Source organism: Musa acuminata, chromosome BXJ3-8 (assembly GCF_036884655.1).
Source record: "Musa acuminata AAA Group cultivar baxijiao chromosome BXJ3-8, Cavendish_Baxijiao_AAA, whole genome shotgun sequence".
In the NCBI taxonomy this organism is placed as follows: Eukaryota; Viridiplantae; Streptophyta; class Magnoliopsida; order Zingiberales; family Musaceae; genus Musa; species Musa acuminata.
Genome location: NC_088356.1, coordinates 3,555,369 through 3,581,591, shown reverse-complemented (window position 1 = coordinate 3,581,591; position 26,223 = coordinate 3,555,369). Strand labels below are relative to the sequence as shown.

General features: G+C 38.5%; 3 protein-coding genes across 6 annotated transcripts; 2 read left to right on the top strand and 1 right to left on the bottom strand.

Annotated features, from left to right (window-relative positions):
• Nucleotides 1–3,741: 3,741 nt before the first annotated feature.
• LOC135645600 (DEAD-box ATP-dependent RNA helicase 15) lies at nucleotides 3,742–10,857 on the top strand. Of its 2 annotated transcripts, none has more exons than XM_065164141.1 (12): nucleotides 3,742–3,917; nucleotides 4,000–4,116; nucleotides 4,615–4,715; nucleotides 6,646–6,818; nucleotides 6,903–7,134; nucleotides 7,257–7,375; nucleotides 7,908–7,964; nucleotides 8,040–8,224; nucleotides 9,584–9,728; nucleotides 9,820–9,903; nucleotides 9,990–10,053; nucleotides 10,569–10,857. In XM_065164141.1, the coding sequence occupies exons 2-12, from the start codon at nucleotides 4,001–4,003 to the stop codon at nucleotides 10,577–10,579; spliced, it is 1,287 nt and encodes a 428-aa protein (XP_065020213.1). In that variant the 5' UTR covers nucleotides 3,742–3,917; nucleotide 4,000; the 3' UTR covers nucleotides 10,580–10,857. The 2 variants fall into 2 exon arrangements, with proteins under 2 accessions (XP_065020213.1, XP_065020214.1); XM_065164142.1 differs by having other exon boundaries at nucleotides 6,526–6,818.
• A 724-nt stretch (nucleotides 10,858–11,581) lies between these two features.
• On the top strand, nucleotides 11,582–15,267 carry LOC135645601 (RNA polymerase II transcriptional coactivator KELP-like). The gene is made up of 4 exons (XM_065164143.1): nucleotides 11,582–12,029; nucleotides 12,141–12,246; nucleotides 14,402–14,543; nucleotides 15,090–15,267. Exons 1-3 carry the CDS (start codon nucleotides 11,652–11,654, stop codon nucleotides 14,491–14,493), a joined length of 576 nt encoding a protein of 191 aa, XP_065020215.1. The 5' UTR covers nucleotides 11,582–11,651; the 3' UTR covers nucleotides 14,494–14,543; nucleotides 15,090–15,267.
• Nucleotides 15,268–16,413: 1,146 nt separating this feature from the next.
• On the bottom strand, nucleotides 16,414–19,873 carry LOC135645964 (transcription factor MTB2-like). Of its 3 annotated transcripts, XM_065164952.1 has the most exons (4): nucleotides 17,558–19,873; nucleotides 17,400–17,461; nucleotides 17,088–17,299; nucleotides 16,414–17,009 (listed from the first exon to the last, which is right to left on the bottom strand). In XM_065164952.1, exon 1 carries the CDS (start codon nucleotides 19,652–19,654, stop codon nucleotides 17,804–17,806), a length of 1,851 nt encoding a protein of 616 aa, XP_065021024.1. In that variant the 5' UTR covers nucleotides 19,655–19,873; the 3' UTR covers nucleotides 16,414–17,009; nucleotides 17,088–17,299; nucleotides 17,400–17,461; nucleotides 17,558–17,803. The 3 variants fall into 3 exon arrangements, with proteins under 3 accessions (XP_065021024.1, XP_065021021.1, XP_065021022.1); XM_065164949.1 differs by having other exon boundaries at nucleotides 16,414–17,299; XM_065164950.1 differs by having other exon boundaries at nucleotides 16,414–17,291.
• Between the last annotated feature and the right edge of the window lie 6,350 nt (nucleotides 19,874–26,223).

The following is a 26,223-nucleotide window of genomic DNA, read 5'->3' as shown; positions in this document are numbered from 1 at the left end:
GAAATAAAACTAAATGTTTCACTTTTATAAATATAAAGATCTCATTATAATTTTTAAAAGTAAAGGGATCGAGATACTAAATTTATTTAATTATATGATAATCTATAATTAACCCTTATAAATATAACATACGAATTGTCTATACAATTTAAGAAGCATAATTAAACTGATAGCACGAGAAGAAACAAAATTAAATGTTTCAATTTACAAGTGTAAGAAACTCATTGTAATTCAAAATATAGAGACTAAGATGCTAAATATATCTAATTACATAATAATCTATAATTAACCCTTATAAACATAATATGATGGTGTGACACGATAGGCTTCTTAACCATTTATATAATTTAAGGTAATATATGTATGATAAGAAGAGTCCATTGTAATTAACTAACTTAGATTAATCTAATAGTATTTATTCATCAAATTGTTTAGAAAAACTCCTAATTTTATTTGTATTTCAAGGAATGCATCTGTTTTCATTTGTTTACAAAGAGGCTCTAATTTTCAAAATAACAAAAGTAACCCTCAATAAATAATTTTTATTTTGTTTTTTTTCCTTTTTTCTCATATTTTTAAATTTATTATGTTGAGCCAAATTATTGTATTGAACTAAACCAAAAGTTGAACTCCTCCTAAATAAATAATATCATTATATTATTGTAACAATAAAAATATAAAAAAATCTAAATTTTATTAATATAAATGTAATAAAAATAATGGCATAGTTACAACTTTTTATTTCATCTTAAATTTATCAAAAATATGAAAATAAAAATTTCAACCTTTTAAGAGTTGTATTTATCAAAATGAGGTATTTTAATTGCTAACAATAGTAAAATATGGTTTTAATATACATTTTCAATGTTTTGTAAAAAAGTTTGATATTTTTTGATAAAAACAGACATAATTTATATTATTTTTAAATAGTCTTATATTAATCTTCAAAGTGCTCAAGCCATAAGGTTTGAGATATAAGGGTTCTACTTTTTTGGGTTTAGATCCTCATTATTCAATTTTGTTAATTCATATATTGCTAATTAAGAGACAAGCAAAATCCTTTTCATATATTGTTTTGAACATATAAAACTATATTAGAACAAAAAGTTCTTTCGATGCTTAAGTTAGCTCGGGGTTTAGATGATCTAGAATGAATTATTGAAGAATATTTATGTTTGTGGGGAATACATATAAAAAACTTTCTTATAAGACTTTGAATATTGTTATTCTTGAGATCATCGATAATTACAAAGAGTAGTTATATATTGCTCTCCGACTTAATTGTGATTGTAATATCATGACATGTTGAATTAAATATATTAGTTGACATGTCTATTACATGAATATGACATCGGGCTATTATTCACGTATCAAACACATATTGTCTAGATAGTGATAAATTATTATTATTTTCATATGAGAATAGAAACTAAAAGCAATGTACCTTAAAATAAAAAAAAAATCTTTTTAGTATATTTATTTATTTTTTAAATATATAACTATATTCATGACAAAAATGATAAACTCATCTTAAATAGGTAAAATTAAATAAGTCTAATTTCATATCTTTATAGGACATAAATAAAATATCTAAAACTTTTGAAATAAATACGGATAAATCAAAATAACATGATTTCTCATTTTGTTTTGTTACCTTTTTAGCGAGCCTTTTATAATATACTCAGTAAGTGAATGAGCTGAAATTTCATAAATTCAGTAATTTTTTTAATCCATAATCAATTTATAATATTTACACTTGTTATTTAGTTTGAAACCATTTCTAAAAGTTTGATTAAAAATAACATGGAAGCAATTACATTATTTTTGGGCATTGTAAAAAAAAAAGAATAATTGAATCCAAAACTTGTCAAAACAAATATAAACTTTTTTGAAACCTTTGAAATGGTCCCAAACCCATAAAATAATATGAATTTTCATTTTCAACATTTTAAATGAGTCTTTTATGATTAATTCAACATATAAATGAGTTGAATTTTTCTTGATTCAGCTAAATTTCATAAAATTCTATGAAGCCATTACAACATTTATATTTTTAATTTAGTTTGAAAGTAATTCTTCTAAATGTTTGGTTCAAATATAACAATATCTGAAAATAATTACACTGTCATCCATAGAAAAGAATAATATAATTGGTTCTAAAGCTCCTCAAAACAAATCCAAACTTTCTAAAATCCATGACATAGTTTTGTATACATAAAATAACATGATTTTTCATTTTAGTATTTTAACAATCATTAAGGTATATGTGAATGAGATGATTTTTTTTTTATAAATCCAATTAGATTTGATAAACCTTGATGAATCCATGAATCAATTTGTAACATTTGCACTTATCAATCAGTTTGAAAGCTGAAAGTTTGGTTCAAAAATAATATAGTTATATTACTTTCATACCATATAAAAAATAGTATAATTGAGCCAAAAAATTGTCAAAACAAATTATTATTTTTTAAACCCTTGAAATAGTCCCAAATATACAAAATAACATGATTTTCTATTTTTATCATTTTTATCGAGCCTTTTATGTTATGTCATATGTGAATGAGCCAAATTTTTTTTTTTAAATTGAGCTAAATTTGATAACTTTTAATGATATAATTTTTTTAAAAAATAATTTGTTGATAAATTTAATCAGTTTAAAAATAATTCTAAAAATTAGATTTAAAAATAATAATATTTGAATCCACTCACACTTACACTGTTCTGTTTTTGGATTATATCTGTAATTGAGTCTAAAATTTATCAAAATAAATCAAAACTTACTTAAAATCACATAAATTTCTATTTTAGGATTTTTTAAATAATATTTTTATTATTATAATATGCTTAATTTAGGGATATTATCTTCAATTACGAATTACTCCAAAAAAAAATATCATTCCTCTAATCAAGTATTATTCATGTCGTCAATCATTTCTCATCGGGGAGAAATATAACTCAGTGTTATATTGACGTGGTGAAAGTCACCAGTTCGAGCCTGATTATTTTTAAACTTAATATACTTTTATTTTATCTTCCTCTCCTGTCGTGATCCATCAAAAAATAGATAAGTGACTTATGGGATTGACTGATAGGATAACGGTGACTATCTTCAAGGATAAGACCCTCGTCGTGACTCGTTCTACTACCAGAGGCACGACTGATGTCCCGACACCACAAAGGTGCTCTCTCTGGCTCCTTTTGTCGGAGCATTGTTAGGTTTTGGTGATACAGAAGAAGACCCCACCAATAATAATATATTAAATTGATGAAATCAAATTAAGAAATTATATATTTGAGGAAAATTGTTGTGATAGTATGCACGAGTTGTAGATGAGCCAACGTGTACCGTTCGAGATCGCGAGCTCGATCGTGAGAGACATTGAAACGACTTAAGTCTCGACATTGGACTTCGTGTGAACCGTCGCGGTGTCCGATAGAGGCCAACTCGAAGTCGTGCTTTGAGTCGGGTCGGGTGTCGGACCCGAAACCCGTGGAGTTTGGCGCGACGCTTTCTTGTCGTTGTCGAGGTCGTATGCCAACAAGTGGTGTGCCCAATAAGCCGAAGCGAAGTCGTGAGTTGAGTCGGGTGTTGGGAGCATGGATCGACTCCAAATTGCCCGTTGGTGCCTCGATCGGGCTCTCGTTGCTTGTGTTTCGACGGTCAGATCACACTCACTGCGTTGTCACACAGACCCAATCTACTCTTACCGATATATACCCATTGCTCGCGTCGCTCCTACCTCATCTCATCCTGTTTCTTTGACCCTTCCGCCGCCTCTTCCTCAAACCCTAGCCGCCTCTGAATCTCGCTCGCCAAAACCCTTGCCGATTCTTCCCTTTTGCTCTTGATTTTTTCTTGCAGACGCGCTCTCAGCCACCTTTCGTTCCCTAATCCGCCGTTTCCGGTCTCGAAGGTGAATGATTGGTTCCATTTATGCGTTTTCGCGTTCGGTCTTCATGGATCTGGGTGGTGATCTTTGTTCTCCCCTGGTGTAGGATGGGTGAAGCCAGGGACAACGATGCTTACGAGGAGGAGCTTCTCGACTACGAGGAGGAAGAGGAGAAGGCCCCTGATTCCGCCGCTGCTAAGGCCTCTGGTGAAGCGGTGAAGAAGTAAGTTTTAAACCTTTTACTAGTTCGTTCCCCTTGTTCATTGGCTACTGCAAGTATTTTCCCTTTGTTATTAAGTTGTTTGTGTTTAGATTTATTGATTTATGCATGTTTGAAATTTTCACGCCAAATTAAGTATTCTTTATCACCTCGAACAACTATATACTGAAAATTGTGTCCTTCATGTGAAATCTAGTACCAAAAGAAATCATGTAGTAATATAAACGTGACTTTTTTACTATCATATAATAGGGAGTCATTTGGAGTTACATGCTCGTTTAGTTTCTTCGTACTATAGTTTTGCATCGTGTGGTTGTCTAGAGTTTATTTCTTCTTCCCCTTGCCCACGGGTTCTCTTTTTTTGTGTGCCCCTATGCTTCTACCTGTGTTTGTTGTAGGCCTTCTCTTGCTGATCATTAGTCATTTTGTCACTGGATTGGTGTTGGTTCTATTATCAGCAATACAAAAGTAGCTTACCGTTTAATATTTTGATCAATGCAGGGGTTATGTTGGAATTCACAGTTCAGGTTTCAGAGACTTCCTGTTGAAGCCAGAACTTCTCCGTGCCATTGTAGATTCAGGTTTTGAGCACCCATCCGAAGGCAAGTTATAGATTATAAATGTTGATGTTGATTTTTGAATTCAAGGAAACATTCTTTCTTTCCCTGCGATTATTGTGCCCGAATATCAAATTTCATAATTACATATTGGCCTGTTTGTGTCCGGTTACTTTGCGACAGCCATAGTATATCATTAATGACAGAGAGAATGTATGTCCTTTGATGTTTGGCTGACACTACTGTTGATGTGTGGATAATATTATATTCACAGGTAAAAGTAGATGATCTTGATGGATTGTACTGAATATTTGCCTTCTCTTTGCGTTTAGTGGTTCCTTATCTGTTGTGATATGAGAGTGGAATCTGACTGTTCGGATGGGGCAAAGAGCTAATACACCATCTCTTTTATTTTATTATTGACTAGGCAATGACGTAGTATATTGCTTGAGTCCTCTCTAGTTGTTGTGTTATGCTGTTATATTGTGGTTGATATTAGGTGTTTCCAGACTGCTTCCTTGGTAAATGACTTGAAGTTTATACCTGTTGGACATCATGTGTTTCGGTGTTCTGGATAGTCTGATCAGTTTAGGTGTGCCTTGGTGCTGTTAGTTTTGGTTGCTTCTTTTATGGAAAATGAGAAGCAAATTTAATGCTGCTCATTCTTTTTCTTGATGCATGGCATCCCGTGGGGTGCCCTCCATGAGTAGTTGCAATATTTAAATTGCAACTTTGATAATCATTCATATTTTGTGATAGTCTTGTTAAGATCTGATTTGTATCTCTTTTTGAGAGCAGCATAAAGAAGTTGGTTAATCTGGGCAGGATGTTCAAGCTTCAATCCTGTAATTTTTCTTAATTGAGGTGTTGGATGGTTATTCCGTTGCTTACTTTTCCTCCCTCTTTTTTCTTATTGGGAAAGAGCACCCTTGAAACTATTGTTTCTGTTGAAACTTATCTGAGGTTTGTTGGGGAAATGAAAGGGAAATCAAAGCAATAAGGGAATCAGTCTTACAACCTTATTGTACATAAAATTCCAGTTTCCCAGTCAAAGCTTCTGACTGTTACCCAGTTACAGTCAACACCATTTTTCACATACAATAGTAGCCCATGGAGAGTAGAAGTCTAGATATCCAAAATCTTCGACAACTATTTAAAGTCAAGCTTCACATAAGCTGCTTTATTAATTAATTTTAAATGTACTGCAAAAATAAGAAATGACATCAAAGCATGTTATTTCATTTGTATAAAATTATCTGCTTTTTAAGTAGGTGAAACATGATATAGAATATATTTAAGAGAGACATAGTTCTTGACTTGGAGTGCATAATTTCACAACTGTTGATGGTTATAACAGATATGGTGACTCGAATGGGTTACCAAAAACTTTATTATGAGATGAGTGCAATTTTACAGCAGTAGAGGCATTAATGTAGGGCACAGATTGGTGGCCTTTTTTGTGATTGAAAAGCATTTTCTAGTATATGATGTAGTACTGCTTCTGGTTTCTAGAACTTGTAATTCTAAATACATGAGCATTGATAAATGCATCTATGCGTTCTAGCGGCAATTAAAAAATTCCTGTTTCTCTTATAGGTGAAGTCCTGAGTTTATTATTTTTAGTTTGGAACACACTCTGGGTCTGGTGGATGAGTGGATCTTTAAACTTCCTGTAAGGAACAGTGTTAATGTTGGTGAAAATATTATATTTTAAGCTATTTGAGAATTAATTTTGTGTTGTAAAACTACACTAATTTATTGTTGTAAACTGCTTAAGATAGCAAAAATCATGAGTTTAAGGGAATTTATTCTACATGCTTTCAGTACAGATACATGAATTTTTTTAAATTTGCAGGTAATCAGTACTTCCATATTCCTGAGTCTGGAGAATGGTAAAGCTTTCCATTAAAAGGATCAAGAAGGTTAATTTTTACTTACTGGGCTACTGCTCCAATTTTGTTTGGTTCTCCATCAGTACAACATGAATGCATCCCTCAAGCTATCCTTGGAATGGATGTCATCTGCCAAGCTAAGTCCGGAATGGGGAAAACTGCTGTTTTTGTTCTTTCAACTCTACAGCAAATTGAGCCCGTTGCAGGGCAAGTTGCTGCACTTGTGCTATGTCATACAAGGGAATTGGCTTATCAGGTTTATAACTTTTTTGAGGAATAATTTATTTTACATGCTTGATGTTTTGAGGATTTTGAATTCATTTTTGCTATAATCTTGTAGATCTGCCACGAGTTCGAGAGGTTCAGCACTTACTTGCCTGATATTAAGGTTGCTGTTTTTTATGGTGGAGTTCACATCATGAAGCACAAGGATATTTTGAAGAATGAATGCCCACATATTGTAGTCGGCACACCAGGAAGAATACTGGCACTTGCAAGAGATAAAGATCTTTCTTTGAAGAATGTGAGGCACTTTATTCTTGATGAATGTGACAAGATGCTCGAGTCACTTGGTATGCTTTTTTTCCCCGGCTTTTTGATGTTTTCCGTTGACTATTAACTTGCAAGTGATCTGGCTGTTTTTGCCCCTCTATACATCCTGGAAGTTCTCTTCACAGTTGTGTTTGTTCTGTAGATATGCGTAGAGACGTTCAGGAGATCTTCAAAATGACACCTCACGACAAGCAAGTTATGATGTTCTCAGCGACTCTCAGCAAGGAGATCCGCCCCGTGTGCAAAAGATTCATGCAAGATGTAATGTCCTGTGGCCAGCTCAGATTAGAAGTCTTTGAGTTTTTACCTCTAGTTTATTTCTGACTTCTGGTTATGGATAACCTGTGGCTTATGCACAATCAGCAGGTTATTGAAGTTTGATTAGTCTTCTAGTACCCCAGTTTTAGTTGGTATGATTGGGTGGCTTAAAGGGTTGAAAGGTCTTGGTCTTTATAGATTCAAGGTCTGGCACCCACGAGAGGTTTATGAATCAGGCTTTTTGGTGTTATTGTCTGTTGTCTTCCTAGATTTATGGTAATTTTTTTTTATTTATGTGGGTGGGGGGCGAGGACCTTTTACTTGGGTATATGGTGAAGGAGAAGAATGATCCGTGGAGTGCAGACAACTTTTTTGTGCTCTTTTTGGGGGTTACTGGTGATCAGAAGTTCCCTTGATGTGGCTATTAGTTTACAGAACTGGCCAGCAGTTCATACATCATTGGTTTGGTACTGGATTCAGTTAGCTTGAGGACAAGACCCTAATCCTCTTTAATCTGACATTTCTTCCCTTTCAGCCTATGGAAATATACGTTGACGATGAGGCCAAACTGACATTGCATGGTCTAGTACAGGTACCTGATTTTATATTTCTGATTCCCAGCATTATGATGGTTATTGCTCTCCATTAAATATCCATTATCATGCAGCACTACATCAAACTAACCGAGTTGGAAAAGAACCGGAAACTGAATGATCTTTTGGATGCACTGGACTTCAATCAAGTTGTGATCTTTGTGAAAAGCGTGAGTAGAGCAGCGGAGCTGAACAAGTTACTTGTCGAGTGCAACTTCCCATCAATCTGTATCCACTCTGGCATGTCACAGGAGGAAAGGTAAATAGCTATGACCGTACTCTCTCTGGCTTGATTCTCTATGCTAATGTATATAGCATTCAATTTTGGCTTTCATTTGGATGATGTGTATTCTCCAATTACAAGTGTGTGCTGTATCTTAGCTTTAGGATTTTGCAAGCCAACACTTTTCGCTCTTCTCTTGGTCTTGAGAATACTATAATGAGATATTTAGGAAGCTTGCTTTAACTACAATCATAATGGCTACAATCATAATGGATTCAAATCTCATTAGCAAAATTTAATGAGACTATTGATATATGAATGATTTAATCTATCTGGCTATTTATCTAGCTCTCTTAAATGTACACAAACAAAAAAAGTGAGGTTTTAGGGCTATTGATATTGATTGATGTCATTTTACATTTTATGATTTTGGCTTGTCACTGATCTTTTTGTGGCACTTTTTCACTTGACGTAGTTGGTAATCGTGGGTGCTGGTGAAAACAACAGAAAATCAATTGATAAAAGCTTAAATAATGAACTAAAGGAGTAGCGAAGGTGGTTGGTTTGGTAGTTATTGAATTTAGAATATTTTAGTATTCTGTTTCTTGGTCACATATGGTTAGAAATTCAGGGGATTTGTGGGTGTGACAGCCTTTTGTCAAAAGTAGTTCTCACCAGAATTTAGAAGGAATTCTGTGTCTTGAGTTACATTACAGTTGATGCACCTCTTAAACATTATCCTACCATCTTGGGAGATATCCTGTCAATCAAAAGAATTCTCACCAGAACTTAAAGGTAACCGTATTGAATTTTCTGTGTTATACGAAATGCTTTCTTAATATGTTGATCTTAAATGTGGTTTACCATTACCTTCTCGATCCATGTCTACCAACTATTTCTTGTTCCCACAACCTTTATCATCTCCTCCAATGTATCACCGACCTCTACCTGACTCACTCTATTGTGGACAGGTTGAGTTGCTACCACTTGCACCATCACAACAATCACCTTGAACACCTGATCTATTGTCCTGTGCACCTCTCTACTACTACCTCTGTCAGTATGACCTCTTACAACCACCATTGCATCTCCAGTCACCTTACCACACCCAAACCCTACTCAAGGGACATCCTTCTCGGACCAACCTATTCCTTTCTTGCTTTGCCTACACCAGCACTACCACTTGTGCAAATTGCTTTTTTGCTTGTCAATGTGATTTGTCAGTTCTTGTGGTGGTAATGCTGGAAACAGAACTAACAGTAATAGAACTAATGTGATATGGTCCGTTCTGTCCATGTTGGCGTTTACATCTTGTATGTTATGTGTTCCATTGGTAGTTTTGATACAAGTTCTCCCTTTCAGTTGTATTTAGTTTTTTATTGTGATAATCCACAGGTTGACGAGGTATAAGAATTTCAAGGAAGGTCTTAAAAGGATTCTTGTAGCTACCGATCTGGTTGGGAGGGGAATTGATATTGAGCGAGTCAACATCGTGATAAACTATGACATGCCAGATTCCGCTGACACTTATCTCCACAGGGTCATTCTCTTTCTCTATACTTGACTAAAATGAGATGCAAGTGAAAAACTCATTAATTTACTAACTGCCTAGGATTATTTTTTTTCTTCAGGTTGGAAGGGCTGGTCGTTTTGGTACCAAAGGACTTGCTATTACGTTTGTTTCTTCGGCTTCAGACTCTGATGTTCTCAATCAGGTATTTTTTATTATGTTCCGAACAATGTGTGTGTTATTTGCTGATCTCTAAGTGTTGTCTGATTGTCATATTGCTATAACTTGAAGGTGCAAGAGAGGTTTGAGGTGGACATTAAGGAGCTGCCAGAGCAGATTGACACTTCAACCTACAGTAAGTCACTATGCCTACATTTGACTGTTGCTCATTAGGAATCAAATGAGATCATACTTAGGGTGCAATTTGTGATGTATATTTTGCATTGCTTGATAAGGTGAATTGCATCTTCATACTAACATTTTGAATTAAGTACAAGATTAATGGTCATGAAATTTTATTGCTCACTAACGTTGCAGTCCTTGTTTTTGTCCCTTAATCCTCAACATGGGATGTCACGGCCGTATAAGAACTTGTTGAGGTCTTCTGTTGCATGTTTCTAATGGTTTTATAGATACGGCTTACGACTCATTACAATCGAAAAATAACAAGAGGTTCGAGATTTCTTGTGTGTTCAGTGGTGGATGCATTATGCTGATTTAAGCCAAACATGAACATCATACAGTTCAGTAATTCAACCATTTACATGAGTTTATTACAGAGGGCTTCTCAGGTCCTAAGATAGGTCGTTTTCTTTTCATATAGTTTTCCTTTTTGACATTTGTCTCACCTCTTACTGTTTGTGTTTACAGTGCCGTCGTGATGACATGGCAATGTTGCAAGCAACTGGTTGGAAGACTGGACATGGCAACGGTGCCGGCGTGATGTAAAAGTTTTCACTGGAATTGGTTCTAGAAATTTCTTTCGAGATAGGCGGTGGTAGGAACTGTATGTACCTTTAAAGCGTAAACCACGCGGCAGCTTCTTACAGCTTAATGGTTTGCCTTTGCTTTATGTAGTTACTACCATAATTAATTATGACAATGATTGTAGTCGTTTTATATTTCTTTTAGAACAAATACTTCTGATCTGTTTTTCTTAGTTATTTGTTGCTCTCTTCATGACTTTTTTTTCGCTTGTAGGAGTATTATGTAATTCCGTTGTTAATTTTGCTCATTTTTCTTTGTTTTGTCTGTCATCGATTGGACCTATTAATACGGTCCATCAAATTGTAAACTGATTCAAATATCAATCGGCTCTAAAAATTTTGTAATTAAATAATTTTAATATTAAAAAAATAAATTTAGTGACTTCTATACTAGTTCAAATGTCATTAGTCTCTTAACATTGATAATTGAAAAATAAAGTGTGAAATTAAACTTTAAATTTTATGATATAATTTAATAATGTTTAGAAAATAGTTGTTTATCATTAATTGTTTCGATTGAAATAACCAAGCATCCAGATAGCGTAATAATCATCAAGATTTTCTTAATAGCGTCATAACCATTAAGGCTTTCTTATATGAAGTCGAGATTTATCAATTGCGTAGTAACCATCAAGACCGAAGTCTTTCTTTGACGAGACCGATATCTGTTTTGCTGTTGGCATACGTGGAGCTCCTGATCTTTTACTTGAGAAGGATTTGCTCATTTCGGATCAATAGCTTCTCGGATTCGGCTCCTAACTCCAGTTGGATCCGATCGGCCCCTAAGAACAAACTCTTGAATGGCACCCTTATAGTCTATATCCATCGAACGATGAAGATCCAACGGTCAATGATTCGCCTACTCGTATCGATGTAACATTTGGTCGTTCCGTCCCAGGGTTTTGTCGTCCCCTGACACCGTCCCGACTCGCTCGGCAAAAGAAGAGAAGGGGGAGGAAGCGAGGCGATGGACGAGGAGACGAAGCGACAGATCGAGGAGACGGTGCTGCAGATCCTGAGGGACGCGGATATGACGAGCACGACCGAGTTCAAGGTCCGCTCCTTGGCGGCCCAGAGGCTCGGCATCGACCTCTCCCACCGCGACCGCAAGCTTTTCGTCCGTGGTATCGTCGAATCCTTCCTCATCTCACAGAATAGCAACGACGGCCATGACGACGACAAATCCGATCCGGGACAAGAACAAGAGGAAGTGGCGGTGGAGCAACCGGAACGAGATCGAGAGGAGGAGGAGGAAGAGGAAGAGGAAGATGAGGATGAGGGCGCGAAGAAGAGGCGTCGAGGGTCCAAAGAGTATGATGATGACGGCGATCTAATCATTTGTCGCGTAAGTTACTCGACGAGCCCTGAGCAGTTAGGGGATTAGAGAAACCCTAGTGTTTATGCTTCCCTTTTCCCCATATTGCTCCGTTGATTCGTTTGATTCTTCTTGTCGCAGTTGTCGAGTAAGAGAAGGGTGACGCTTCAGGACTTCAGAGGGAAGACGCTGCTGTCGATTCGAGAGTACTATATGAAGGACGGCAAGGAGCTGCCTTCCTCCAAAGGTGATCTTTGTCTTCTGACTTCTAGTTCTTCCTGCTTTCCTGCTGATTGCCTTTCTTAGGTTTAGCAGTTTTGACATAATATTTTGCATCTTGCCCAAATCCATCATCAGAGAGTATGGAAGGGTCACGATTAAAACGGGCCGAGAGAATGGTTGTTTCTTCCTTTGAAGATGGATGACTTGGGAGAGGATTAGTTGATGCTGCTTTGATGCAGTTTGAATGTCTATTTCTACAAGTAGCTTATCCCAAAGAAGGAAAAGGATTATAGTGATACATCTATTTCCTTTTGCTTTCTAAATACTCTTTGCTTTCTTGTTTACTTCCCTTTGATTTTTAAATACCGGCTATAAATAAGACCAATGGGTTATGCACCGGAGAGGAAGTGTTTGGAGTTTAGACTCCCTTCTAAAATTTTCAATATTGTAAGTAGCTTGTGTTGCAGTAGTTCAAGCATAAGAAAATAAGCGAACATTTTGAAGACCTTAATTTTGGCATTTTAAAGATACCCAAATTCAGTTATTGTGCTGATATAATAATCAGTCGCCATAATAGCGCATCTATTACTACTATCATTGTTATTGGAGGATTAGTTCTGTTACGAAGACTTGCATGTGAAGAGGTATGGAAAATCAAATTGATAGTTTGTTCCGAGGTTCTTGGGATCATGATTTAGCTGAATATTTATATGTTTTCTAGGTCTTTTGCACCTGTACTAGATGTTTTTAGAACACTATTATCTAAGGTCATGGAGATATTATTTTGGTAGGGTTTTTAGAACACTATCGGAACTAGATGTTTCATGGTCTTTATTATAGATTTCCTTCTTTACTTTAACAAACCGTACTTCTATGCTTCTCATCATTCAACTTTTTCCTCGAAAGTAAGTTCTATCAAATCAAGAAAACATGTGCTCTCATCATAAAAGAGGATTGGGTGATCTTGCTCGGTTTGGTCCGGTATAGGCTATACTATCCTGTTAAGTTCATCTTACAGGGTTTATCGGGTTGTCAATGGAAGAATACCAAACCACGCTGGACAATAAGTTTATCTTGTATTATCGATTCCAATTACAGATATACAACAACAACAAAGTTGTAAAGGCCCAACGATTATATATATATATATATATATATATGTTGGCATCAGTTTTTTTTATATTTAGGACAATTGCGATGTCCTTATTTTCTTTTTTCATTTTCTGTCTATTTTACACACTCATTCCTCTCTTTTCTTGTCCTCTCTCTCTCTCTCTCTTCATTTACCGCCTCCTGTGTTAATGATGCTGTATAACCGTTGTCTCCTCTTCATCCTCGTCTGTCTGTCTCCTCTTGCCAATGTGCACTGTCCTCCATCTCCTCGGGTAGTCCTCCCCTTTTGCTTCTCTCTCTCTCTCTCTACTCCGGTTGGTAAAAACTTGTATTGAGTGTCATTATCCATTTATACCTATACCATACTGACTGATTCACTGACCACTATGTTACTGGGTGTATCAAGTGGTCAAATACGCCGTGGCCAATTATATACTGCTAGTTAGTGCAAGAAATGAATGTCCCACAGTTGTAGATTGTAGTTTGGCTAAGCACTGAAGAACAAAACTTAAATGTCAGCATATTGCTCAAATAAGTGGCTCAATGCTAGACGTTGTTTTCCTAAGAGTAAGACGCCTTAATATTTGAAACACCTTGGTAGTTATGGGTCAAGATATTTTTGGTCAGCAAATTAGTATGACGTAGTATGACTTGTGAGGTACAACAATCATTAGGAAATGATTGAGTTAAAGCTGTAGCTATGAGTTTTACATATGGACTGATGTGAGGAATCGGATTGCGTGACATTGGAGCTCCCCTATGCATTTTTGTTTGTGGAGCTAACAAATGAGAGCTGTAGCTGTGACGTGTGATTGTGACAGAAGGAAATATAGGGTACCACCGTTTTGATCAAACTCTGATAACGTTTCGTCTGTGTTTGTCATCATTCCCTTATCTACCTTCTGTTTATGTATATGCTTATGCATCTGCAGAAATCAGTGTGTATGGCTATGCCATGATAGATGCGTATCCTTCTGGTTCTGAAAAATGATAAATGATTTGCTGCCCTCATTACTCCTTTTCTTTGTTATCCTTCTGATGACTTGATATGGCTGTTGTGCTTTCAGGGATAAGTTTGACGGTTGAACAGTGGGAAGCGTTTCGGAATGCTGTACCTGCAATTGAGGCTGCCATCAAGAAGCTGGAAGGGTCGGACTGAAATATGATGTTTGCAAGACCTCTACTTGAAAGAAGTGCCTTTTTGATGAGGTGTGTTGTAGAAAAGGCCTCTTTTAGCTATTAATGAATAAGATTCAGTCTCCTCTACACTCATTTATGGGAATTTCACCTATGTGCTACATGGTTCCTGACCTACTATTTTTTTTTTTATTATCACCTGAACTTGAGACCTGTTAATTGCATGACAATGGGCTGATTACCAAGATGTCTTTATAGAGAGATATTTGTTGTTATATTTAAGCTTTAGATTGTAGCCTGTTTACGGATGTCAACCATGCAGATTAAATGGGCTCAATCCCAGGATCTCATAGAACAAACTTAGTTAATGTGGCCACTGGCTGTAAAATATATATTTCCAATGTGATGATCAAAACTAACCCCCCCTTTTTTTTCACCTTGTAACAATATGCTTGCAGGCCCATCCATAAATTAAAAATTGGTCAATTATTATTATTTAATTTGATTGCATCAGTTCTTGTAAATCTGCATATACATACAATTGCGTGTGTAAATATCCAGCTTTTATGTTATTGTATTTGATATCTAACCCAAGTTTTCTGGATGGATTCATTGCAGATGACCTTGAATCTGATGAAGCCGAATAGGAAGGACCCTGCCAAGTCAACCTTCAAGAAGGTGAATTTTGTTTTTTGTAGTAGCTAACGTGACATAAAATAGTTAGTTTAGGGTTCTACTTCTGTCATCTGGAACTCATATATATCGAAGGTGAAGCATGACGATATATGTTCGTAGACACCTGGGCCTTCGGGCCCATTGTGTTATTGAACTAATATTCTATGGGACCCATCCCTCCTAGTAGGGGGACGGTCTGTGCACTCGTGCGTGGCTTCTTGTTTCGACAGACTTGTGCGTTTGTCGAGACTTAACCGACGCATGAACTTTGTATCCACGTCCTAGAAAAAACTTGGCCGACCTACCAAAACGGTTCTAGTGAAACGGAAGTTATAGCAGTGGGTGAATGATGGGAGACATCTGTGGACCAACCCATTTGTACACACCACATATGGCAAGGTGGTGGCTACCGTGTAGTAGGCTCTTGCCAGCCTCTACTTATTAATTCCATGGAGAGCCGTCTCTCGGAAAGTTCAACGAGATTCGGATCTCGTACGAGTTATTTGTATTTCACTCGTGAAATCATTAAACTAGGTTGCACGTGAAGGATAAAGACAAAGAACCAACTAAATGACCCTGTTGTCGTTGTCCTTGAATCGGCATATTCCTCCCGTGGTAAGTGGAAATGGGAGTCACATGTTTCTTGCGTTGGAATCTAGACTTGTAAGCTAGACAGTACTGTGTCATTAGAGTCTAATTGGCGTCCAGACATAGGAGTCATTACTGCCCTGTTTATTGACGTATATTTCAACTGAATCCGACATCTGATTGAACACGCGTGAAAAGTTGACCTACTAATGAAATCACCTACAGTTTCACTAGGAGATCAGCTGTTCGAAAACAAATCGTTCTATCATCACACAAACACGGCCTGCAGCTGATGCTATTTATATACAAGGAAAACATAGGCGGCTGCCAAATTGCAATATTGACCAATAAGCAGCAGCAAATTTCCGAATTTTCTGAATCACAGATACCAATATTGACCAATAGTCTCATCTGGTTTTGTATCATCCGTAAGTGTCAGTGTTAAGATGGTTGATATTTCATGCAGTCTCTTCACAATAAAAAAAAACCCATAGGCTACGAGTTGGAGGTTTATTTTCGGAGTTGTTTTATCTCTGAACTCTACTTACAAATCTTAAACATTCAAGAAGAGATTTAACCAAAATAATCAAAATAGGATTGTCAAACCTAATACTTGTATGCTGAAACAATGGTGAAGAGATTGTCAAACCTAATACAAGAAATCTACTTATAAATCTGAAACAATGGTGAAGAGATCTAACCGAAATATGATTGTCAAATCTAATACAAGACCCTTGTATGCTGCTCGAATATGTACAAACAAGTTGCATGGACAAATCTTCAAGGAGGGCTGTAAGTTTCGCAAACCATCCATAGGGAAAAATGTTGCAATGAGCAGGCAGCTAATGAGTTGGTGATAATACTACCATCAGATACAAACCATGTGTCACCTTCACAAATTGGTCAAAAGTGACCATGTGTTACCTTCACAAATTGGTCAAAAGTGATCAAGTGGGGCAGAAAAAAATATCTCCACCAAAACCAAAGTGAGCTCAGTGGTCTTTCTCAAGAATCTTCGCCTTGGAGCCAAAGTTGGCACCACATGAAACGGGTGCATGTAACTCCTTTTCCTGCTGCGCAGCGTCTTGATTCCTGGAACGGAACGCTGGCGTGTAATTTGACGTTGGCTTTGCACCAAAAAGTATGCCATGTGCTTCGGCGCTTGCTTTAAATGGTTGAGCTGAGCAGCCAACCGTTCCGGTACTATTATAAGTTGTCAACTGTTGCCGCGTGCCTCTCCTGGAACTTTTATCTGAAACCCGTGGTCTGACACCACTGAATCAAATGTTGTGCCGAAGCTGACACCATCAGGAAGAAGCTTTCCAAGCTGGAACATGCACACACGGACTTTACCTCTCTGGAGTCGGCGAGGGGAATCCATTGCAGAAGAAAAACTATTCAATTCTCCACATGCGAATGTCTTCTGTTTATTCTTTTCATATGTTCTTCAAGACTCGAGTTTCCTCATCGCATAGATAGGCATCCCTAACCCGACTTAAGCGTAAGATTTTTCCTCTGGCACGGATGGAGCAACAAAGCGTTGGAGAGTTTCTTGCACTGATAAGCTAGCACACAAATTGAAGGCATGTGAAGATTGCAACTAGTAAGATAAAGATTTTAAGGCAGAGAACACTAGAAAAGATAACCATTTCATAGAGAAAGAACCTGAAGGGAAATGGTTTTTGCTGCACAAGACTGGTATCAAGTCCCATTTCTTCTTATTAGAGCTGCAGAGAGTTGTAGCAAAAGAGAGTTCATGCATACGAATCACTTACTACCTAAGAATAGTGTATCTTTAGAATGAGAAATAGAGAGGAACGAACCTGAAGTGAATTGGATTTTGCGGCCAACGTCAACTCCATCTCATCAGGACTGCAGATACGAGGAGGATTCAAGCAGATTAAAGACATCGGAATGAGCAAAAGATTAGAAAAGATATGACCGACGAATACTACAAAAGAAATTATCTAATAAAGTACTTAGTAAAATTGCTACACAATGGGCGGATCTGTATAGCTATGAACATCAAATGGTTCCAATATCCAGCTACTTTGGCTGCTTGGACACTGTCATGTTGCCCTCAACTCATGAGCCAAAGCAGCAAACAGCTTCTCCTTCGTGAGCTGCTCGGCGGCCGGCGATTTCACCACGAAGGTGTGCAGGACGCTGTCATTCGTTGCAGCGACCTTCGAGTCCACCACATCGATCTGTGAATCCTTGAGAGCTTGGATGACCTGGGATACGGGGTGCCTGTCCAGTGGGCAGTTTACCCGGACGATTACCTCGTCCTGTGCCGTCTGGATGTCGATCTCAGGGCAATGCGGCGGCGGCCGCTTGTGATCCACACGTGATGGGTCGCCCCACATCTCCCTCTCCGCCTCCATCTCCTTGAGCTTCTTCTGGAGCTCGGTGATGTAGGATATGGCGTCGCCGAGAAGGGAGGCCTTGTCCATCTTGGAGATGTTGGGTACGACGGCTCTCAGGGCGTAGAACCTCTGGTTCAGCTTCTCCCTTCTCTGGCGCTCGGCTTCCACATGGTTGAGCGGCTCCTCCCTGCCGTTCGCCGGCTTACGCCCCCTCTTTCTGGGCCTGCGCTCTTCAGTTCCGCCTGGTTTGTGTTCTTTGCAAGGTGCCTCGACGTCCGAGAGCTCCGAGTCTACCGCACCCGCACGACCTATCAAGACGCCGGCGGGAGCGGGATTTGCAGCCGCCGCCGCCGCTGAGCTGAAATCGATCTGCCCCGACGGCGGCAGGGGCCGGGGAAGCGCTTGCTGTCGCTGCGGCTGCAGCTGTTGCTTCTGAGGCGACATTACCCCGTTTATGTATCGAACATATGGTGCGCCATTACCAAATTTCTGCTGATGAGGATTCACGAGGTGATTCTGTTTCCACTGGAGCAGCGGACTCTTCTGATGGTGATCGCCATGCTTCGCGATCGTCTCCGGTGGCCTCTGCTCCATGCTCACGATCGAAGCCCGCCCGTTAAGCTGGGCGTGCCCAAGCTTCAAATTCTTCCCGAAGATCTTGGGATACTCCGCGACATGACCGCTGTCGGCCCCAAAGCGCGAAACCGAAACGGGGCCATTGTTCTCGTCTGTCTTCTCGCCAGGCGCCGCCTCCCCCTTACTAAGGCCATGGCCAAAGAGGGACCTAATCATATGCAGCGCCTCGAAGCTCTCCGGCACCGGATCCACCGAACCCAATTCAAGCACGCCGGATTCGAATGGTATGAAGATGATCGTCCTGAAACCCGCCGTTCTCGCAAGAAACGCCCGGACGTAGTGATTGGAGCACGCCGGCGATGCCAGCACCGCCTCGGAGATCCATATATGCTTCCCGGACTCGAGCGCTCTTCCAGGAGCGTCCTCGCCTTTGGGGAACGAGAAGTACATGGACGCCAGGAAGTACATCTCCGTGTCAGTTATGCGGTCGAGCCGAAGCGCGTAGTTTTCTTCGTCGGAGCCACCGGAGAGCGCGTGGAGCCTCTCGAGCACCCGCTTCCGCATCTTCTGGTGCGCGCCGTCGAGGGGGTTGCGGCGGGAGCCGCAGCCCTCCTCCTCCTCCTCCTCGTCCCCCGTCTCGATGCAGTGACCGTCGCCCCAGCCGAGGACAAGCTCGTCGGAGTCGGACCGCGAGATCTGCCAGAAGATGGCGTAGGCCCAGGCAACGGAGCCGGGCCCCTCGACGAGGTCCTGGAGCTTGGTCTGGAGGTCGGCGTCCCCTCCGCCCACGGCGGTGAGGTGCCCATCGGAGGAGGCCGCGTGGCGGGCGTTGAGGTAGTCGAATGCCTGGTGACCGAGCACCGCCAGCGCCATCTTCCGATCCTCGTCCGACCAAAACGTGCCCATCCCAACCCGGATCCCCCCTCCGCAACTCAACTCGCGTCCAATACCCAGTCCTTGCAGCTCCACCTCCACCATTCCCCTTCCCAGATCTCCTCTTCACGACACAAATTCGAGATCAGACGAATCAACCGCCCGGAGCGGGCACGAGGTCGAATAAAGACCAGACAGAATCAACCGCAGAGCTCAGAAGATGAAGAGGGAGGCGCGGAAGTGGAGCAGAGATAGGGAAGCGAACCCTAACAACCTCGTCGTGAGAAAGGGGGATGACGAGGAGCCGAAGAGGGCCAGCGGCGAAGAGTCCTTAAAGTACACGTGGTAACGCCAAGAACCTCGAGCCGAGCCGAGCCGAGCCGCACCGAATCGTTGGGCCCACCTTGACCCCTAGACCATGTGGTTCGAGTGGCGTCCATTACATCGTTTGGGGCGCCGACACCGAGACGATCCACGTGGCGTTCGTGATGGGATTCATGCAAATTCACCTTCATAAAAACAAATAATAGTAATAATAATAAATAATGGTGGATTTGTGTTAGCGTAAGACTCGTGAACAGCTTCTCCGCAGCTGCCCGCCTTCCACGAGCACGAGACTCGCGTGACCAACAGCGGTTCACCCCAACAACACGCAATCCATAAAAGCGGCGTCTCACCCGAGGCGCTTGAGTGCGGGGCCCGCGGAAGTGACCGGCGGTGAACGATCGGGTCCGCTTCGTGGGTCTCCGGTCGTTTACTGCTCCGTATTCTTCGCTTCGCGTTTAATCCAACCCACAGGTCCGTGCGGATCGGACGGTGAGGACAGTACGACTGTTTCCGTCCACGAATCACGAGGCTCGCCTGTCCTCTCGATTGCTTCACGTGAAACCCCTGCTCCTTCCGCACCTTTTTAATTCCCCGCCATAGCTCCGAGCCGAGCGGAGCCGATACAAGATGGCACGTGACGACCGCGTGACCGAAAACGATTTCGAATCGGATCGGGTTGAGTCGACTTCGATCCGGCAACCCACCATATCTCGACGCCCATCGTCTCGTCGTCCCCATCGCGGACTTGGGTCGAACAGTTCGCCTGCGGGATCTCGTAGGACTCGAGATGATCGGCGCACATGCACCCTGTTATAAATTGTTCAAATTAAGAATTTCTTTTCAAAAGATTTATTTGAAAAGGTGTTTTCTTTTATTTTTGGTAGTTATTTTTCAAAGGTTGTGTCTTTTGAGAAAATAGTTATAATTTTCAATGGTTGTGTCTTTTGAGAAAATAGTTAATTTTCAAAGATTGTGTCTTTTGAGAAAATATCTATAAATAGCTATTTGGGGGTAAATTACCAAAACAACTCTTTTATGCTCTTCTTCTTTACTCTCCAAGTGATTGAGTTAGACATTCTCCAATTCCTTTCTGAAGATTCTTTATTGTTTGCTCAATACAGATCTTCTAAAGGCTTGTCATATCCACTAAAACTATTTGCATCAAACCCAGAGCAATCTTATTGAGAAGAGGGTGCAAATATCGTTTTTAGGAAAGTATTTATACACGTTTCAAGCCTAAATATCTTTCCTAAAGTATTCTTGATCTTGTGTTTGTTATTTGTTTCCATATTGGGTTTTTTCCTCTTCTTTGTCGTACCTCTATTTTTCCCAACAATCTAAAAACGATATCTTGTGAGTTTATTCAAATTCACTATGGAGGCTACAAATACCATCAAATTATTGAATCAAGATTTTGTTCGTTTGGATCGTTTTGATGGAACGAATTTTACCCGTTGGCAAGACAAGATGAAGTTCATGTTGACTGCTTTGAAGATCTTCTATGTGCTTGATCCAAATCTTCAACCAATTCCTGATCCAACCGACGATGACACCGATGAAATCAAGGCTGAACAAAAGAAAAGAAATGAAGATGAAGTCATGTGTAGAGGACACATTCTCAATGCTCTTTCGGACCGGCTTTATGATCTTTATACGGTGGAACCATCTGCAAAAGCAATTTGGAATGCTTTGGAATTCAAATATCATGCCGAGGAAGAAGGTACAAAGAAATTTTTAATTTCTAAATATTTTGATTATAAGTTTGTGGATGACAAGCCAATCTTGGCACAAGTACATGAGTTGCAAGTCATTGTTAATCAATTGAAGGCTGAAAAAATTGAACTTCCTGAACCTTTTCAAGTAGGGGCTGTAATAGCCAAGTTGCCTTCATCTTGGAAAGGGTATAGGAAGAAGATTTTGCATGACTCCAAGGATATTACTTTGGAGCAAATTCAAAAACATCTTCGAATCGAGGAGGAATCGAGGATGAGAGATAAGAGTGAGAACTCTTTTTGCAATATAAAAGCAAATGTTGTGAATCAGCCTAAGAATTCCAACAAAAGCAAACAAAACAAGGAGAATCATTTTGGCCCCAAAAGGGATCAAAGAAAATTTAAGAAGCCACAGAGTGGAGGCTGTTTTGTTTGTGGAAAACCTGGTCATTTTGCTAGGGATTGCAGATTTAAAAAAGGCCAGAAACCAAAAGTCAACTCCGTTGAGGGAGATGATAATATAATCGCTACGGTGAGCGAAGTGAATGCCATATTTGGCAAGGTTTCTAGTTGGTGGTACGATACTTGTGCTACCGTCCATGTTTGCTATGATAAGGGACTCTTCAAGACTTACAAAGAAGTCACAGAAGGGCAAGAGATTCAAATGGGAAATGAAGTTCGTTCTAAGGTGATTGGCAAGGGAAATGTGGAACTCACTTTCACTTCAGGTAAGAAAGTCACTCTTACTAATGTTCTTCATGTACCTGATATGAGTAGAAATTTAGTAAGTGGGAATCTCCTTAGCAAACCTGGAATTAAATCTGTATTTGAATACGGGAAGTTAATTCTATCCCGTAATGGAACTTTTGTTGGAAAAGGCTATTCCGCTGAGGGAATGGTCAAATTATCTATTGTTGACAATGATTCTAAAGTTAATAAAGATGTTGCTTCTATTTATATTGTTGATTCTTATTCATTATGGCATGATAGATTAGCACATATTGGAATTAGCATGATTAGAAGAATGGTTAAGTGTGGCTTAATAAATTGTCATTTTGATGATCTTAATAAATGTGAAATTTGTGTTAAATCAAAGATGAAGAAACCCTTCAAAAGTGTTGAAAGATATACTAATTTGTTAGATTTAATACATTCTGATATATGTGAATTAAATGACATATTAACTAGAGGAGGTAATAGATATTTTATTACTTTTATAGATGATATGTCTAGATTCACATATGTGTACTTATTGAAACATAAAAATGATGCTTTTAATGCTTTTAAGGCATATAAAGCAGAAGTTGAAAATCAATTGGGGAAGAAAATTAAAGCTTTAAGAAGTGATAGAGGAGGAGAATACTTTCCTAATGAATTTAACTTGTTTTGTGAACAACATGGCATAATTCATGAATGTTCAGCACCTAGAACACCTGAGCAAAATGGATTAGCAGAAAGAAAAAATAGAACTTATCTAGAGATGATTAATGCTATGTTGTTACATGCTAAATTATCTTATAATTTGTAGGGAGAAGCTTTATTGGCTGCATGTCATATCTTAAATAGAATTCCCTCTAAAAAGAATAAGATCTCTCCATATGAGTTATGGAAAAGAAGACAACCTAACATTGGTTATTTTAAAGTGTGGGGGTGTCTTGCATATTATAAGAATAATGATCCTCAAAGGACAAAATTAGGACCTAGAGGAATCAAATGTGCATTTATAGGCTATGCCTCAAATAGCAAAGCATACAGACTTCTTAATTTAGAGTCTAATATCATAATAGAATCTCGAGATGTGGAGTTCTTTGAACATTTATTGACTTCTAGTAATAATGTTCATCCTCCAACCAGTGAAGAGTCACTAGCAAAGAAATCTCAAAAGATTGATGAGCAACCTAAAATTCCTTTGATTGGACATCAATCAAGTTCACAAGAGGTTGGAGAGCAATCTTACGAATTAAGGAGAAGTACTCGTGTACGAAAAGCAAAAACATTAAAATCGGATGAGTTTGATTCTCAAAGTATTTCTTTTTACCTTGTAGAAGGAACTAATGAGAGAGTATTAAAAACAATTCCTCTTGTTTTACAAGTGGAAGATGATCCGAAAACATTTAAAGAAGCTATGGCTTCTCGTGATGCTGCTTTTTGGAAAGATGCTATTAATGATGAGATGGATTCTATTATGTCAAATCATACTTGGGAACTTGTCGATTTACCTTTTGCCTCGAAACCTATTAGTTGTAGATGGATATTTTGTAGGAAGTATCATACGAATGGTACTCTCCAAACGTTCAAAGCAAGGTTAGTTGCTAAAGGATTTCGACAAAAGGAAGGAATAGATTATTTTGACACATATGCTCCTGTGGCTAGGATCACATCTATTAGAATTATTTTTGCTTTAGCATCAATTTTTGATCTTTATGTTCATCAAATGGATGTCAAAACGGCATTTCTAAATGGAGACCTCGATGAGGAGGTTTATATGGAACAACCCGAAGGTTTTGTTCTACCGGGAAATGAACATAAAGTGTGTAAACTTATTAAATCATTGTATGGTTTAAAGCAGGCTCCAAAACAATGACATGAGAAATTTGATGCAATAATTCTTTCTAATGGATTTGTTCATAATATTGCAGATAAATGTGTTTATCTCAAAACTTGTGATGACTATATGGTGATAGTTTGCCTTTATGTTGATGATATGCTAATAGTGAGCAACAACATAAAAGGTATTGTAGAAACAAAGAGGTTTCTATCTTCAACATTTAAGATGAAAGATCTTGGGCAAGTTGATATTATACTAGGTATCAAGGTAAAAAGAAATAGTGGGGGATATGTTTTGAGTCAAACTCATTACATAGAGAAAGTATTGGAGAAATTCAGTCACTTAAAAATCAAAGAAGCAAATACCCCATTTGACCCAAGTATCAAATTAGTCAAGAATGTTGGAAGAACAGTGGCTCAATTAGAATGTTCAAGTGCTATAGGAAGTCTTATGTATGCAACGCAGTGCACAAGACCTGATATAGCATTTGCAGTTAGTAAATTGAGTAGATTTACTAGCAATCCAAATGTAGAGCATTGGAAGGCTATTGAAAGAGTTCTTGGGTACCTTAAACGAACCAAAGATTATGGCCTATAATACTCAAAATTTCCTGCTATTTTAGAAGGATATACTGACGCAAGTTGGATATCGAGTTTTGGAGATAACAAATCCACTACTGGTTGGGTGTTCACCTTGGGAGGTGGCGCTGTTTCTTGGAAGATCAAGAAACAAACGTGTATAACTCACTCAACTATGGAATCGGAATTTGTTGCTCTAGCAGATGCAGGAAAGGAGGCTGAATGGTTGAGGGACTTTCTATTAGAAATTCCATTGACTTCTAAGAGTGTGAATTCAATTTCTATACTTTGTGATAGTCAAGCCACTTTAGCTCGTGCATATAGTGAAATATATAATGGAAAGTCAAGACATATAAGTCTTAGACATGATTATGTGAGGAAATTAATCAAGAGTGGGATTATTTCACTCACATTTGTGAAAACAAGTGAGAATTTGGCTGATCCATTCACCAAACCTCTTACAAGAGAAGTTGTAAGATCAACATCAAAATGGATGGGGCTAAAACTCCTTGAATAAAAGATCCACCAATGATAGCAACCCTACTCAACATTATGAAATGAGTAATGAAGAGTTCAAAGGGTAAGAACAAGTCATTGATATGTGGAGTGGTTCAGCACTTTGAAATATTTTATGAGTCCCATCTAAAGATGTTAAAGTGCTGGTTGTCACCGAATGAGGGTTGAGTTAATTATACTCTTAATGAAGTTCAGTCAAGTTAGGACAAGTATCTCAAAGAGTGACAAAGATACTATAAGAACTTCACCTATATGAACTTAGAAGTGGTGCTGCTTCGATTGAGAGTTGGAGTTTCTCTCATAAAAGTTCATGAACTTGGATGAGCCCAAGGCCATATTAGGGCTAAGCGAGATTTTATGAGGAATACAAGAATGTTGTATTTATGTGTGTGGTATCACTGGTGTTGTCATGAGGAATAACAAATTCAAAGCTTTTATGCTATTTGGGATTTCGACTTCACTTTGTGATGCTTACACTAAGGTAATATTCAAATCGAAAGATATATTACTTTATTCATAAATACTATTTAATCACTTGGAGAAAATTTTAAATTTGAACAAGTGGGGGATTGTTATAAATTGTTCAAATTAAGAATTTCTTTTCAAAAGATTTATTTGAAAAGGTGTTTTCTTTTATTTTTTGTAGTTATTTTTCAAAGGTTGTGTCTTTTGAGAAAATAGTTATAATTTTCAATGGTTGTGTCTTTTGAGAAAATAGTTAATTTTCAAAGGTTGTGTCTTTTGAGAAAATATCTATAAATAGCTATTTGGGGGTAAATTACCAAAACAACTCTTTCATGCTCTTCTTCTTTACTCTCCAAGTGATTGAGTTAGACATTCTCCAATTCCTTTCTGAAGATTCTTTATGGTTTGCTCAATACAGATCTTCTAAAGGCTTGTCATATCCACTAAAACTATTTGCATCAAACCCAGAGCAATCTTATTGAGAAGAGGGTGCAAATATCATTTTTAGGAAAGTGTTTATACACGTTT

Bases quoted from the DNA above. Each gene is read 5' to 3' on its own strand.
- LOC135645600 (XM_065164141.1), top strand. From the start codon at position 4,001: ATGGGTGAAGCCAGGGACAACGATGCTTACGAGGAGGAGCTTCTCGAC. The intron at 7,376-7,907 runs GTAATGTCCTGT...CTTCCCTTTCAG, and splicing joins GCAAAAGATTCATGCAAGAT to CCTATGGAAATATACGTTGA. The intron at 8,225-9,583 runs GTAAATAGCTAT...GATAATCCACAG, and splicing joins GGCATGTCACAGGAGGAAAG to GTTGACGAGGTATAAGAATT.
- LOC135645601 (XM_065164143.1), top strand. From the start codon at position 11,652: ATGGACGAGGAGACGAAGCGACAGATCGAGGAGACGGTGCTGCAGATC. The intron at 12,030-12,140 runs GTAAGTTACTCG...TTCTTGTCGCAG, and splicing joins GCGATCTAATCATTTGTCGC to TTGTCGAGTAAGAGAAGGGT. The intron at 12,247-14,401 runs GTGATCTTTGTC...TTGTGCTTTCAG, and splicing joins GGAGCTGCCTTCCTCCAAAG to GGATAAGTTTGACGGTTGAA.
- LOC135645964 (XM_065164949.1), bottom strand. From the start codon at position 19,654: ATGGTGGAGGTGGAGCTGCAAGGACTGGGTATTGGACGCGAGTTGAGT.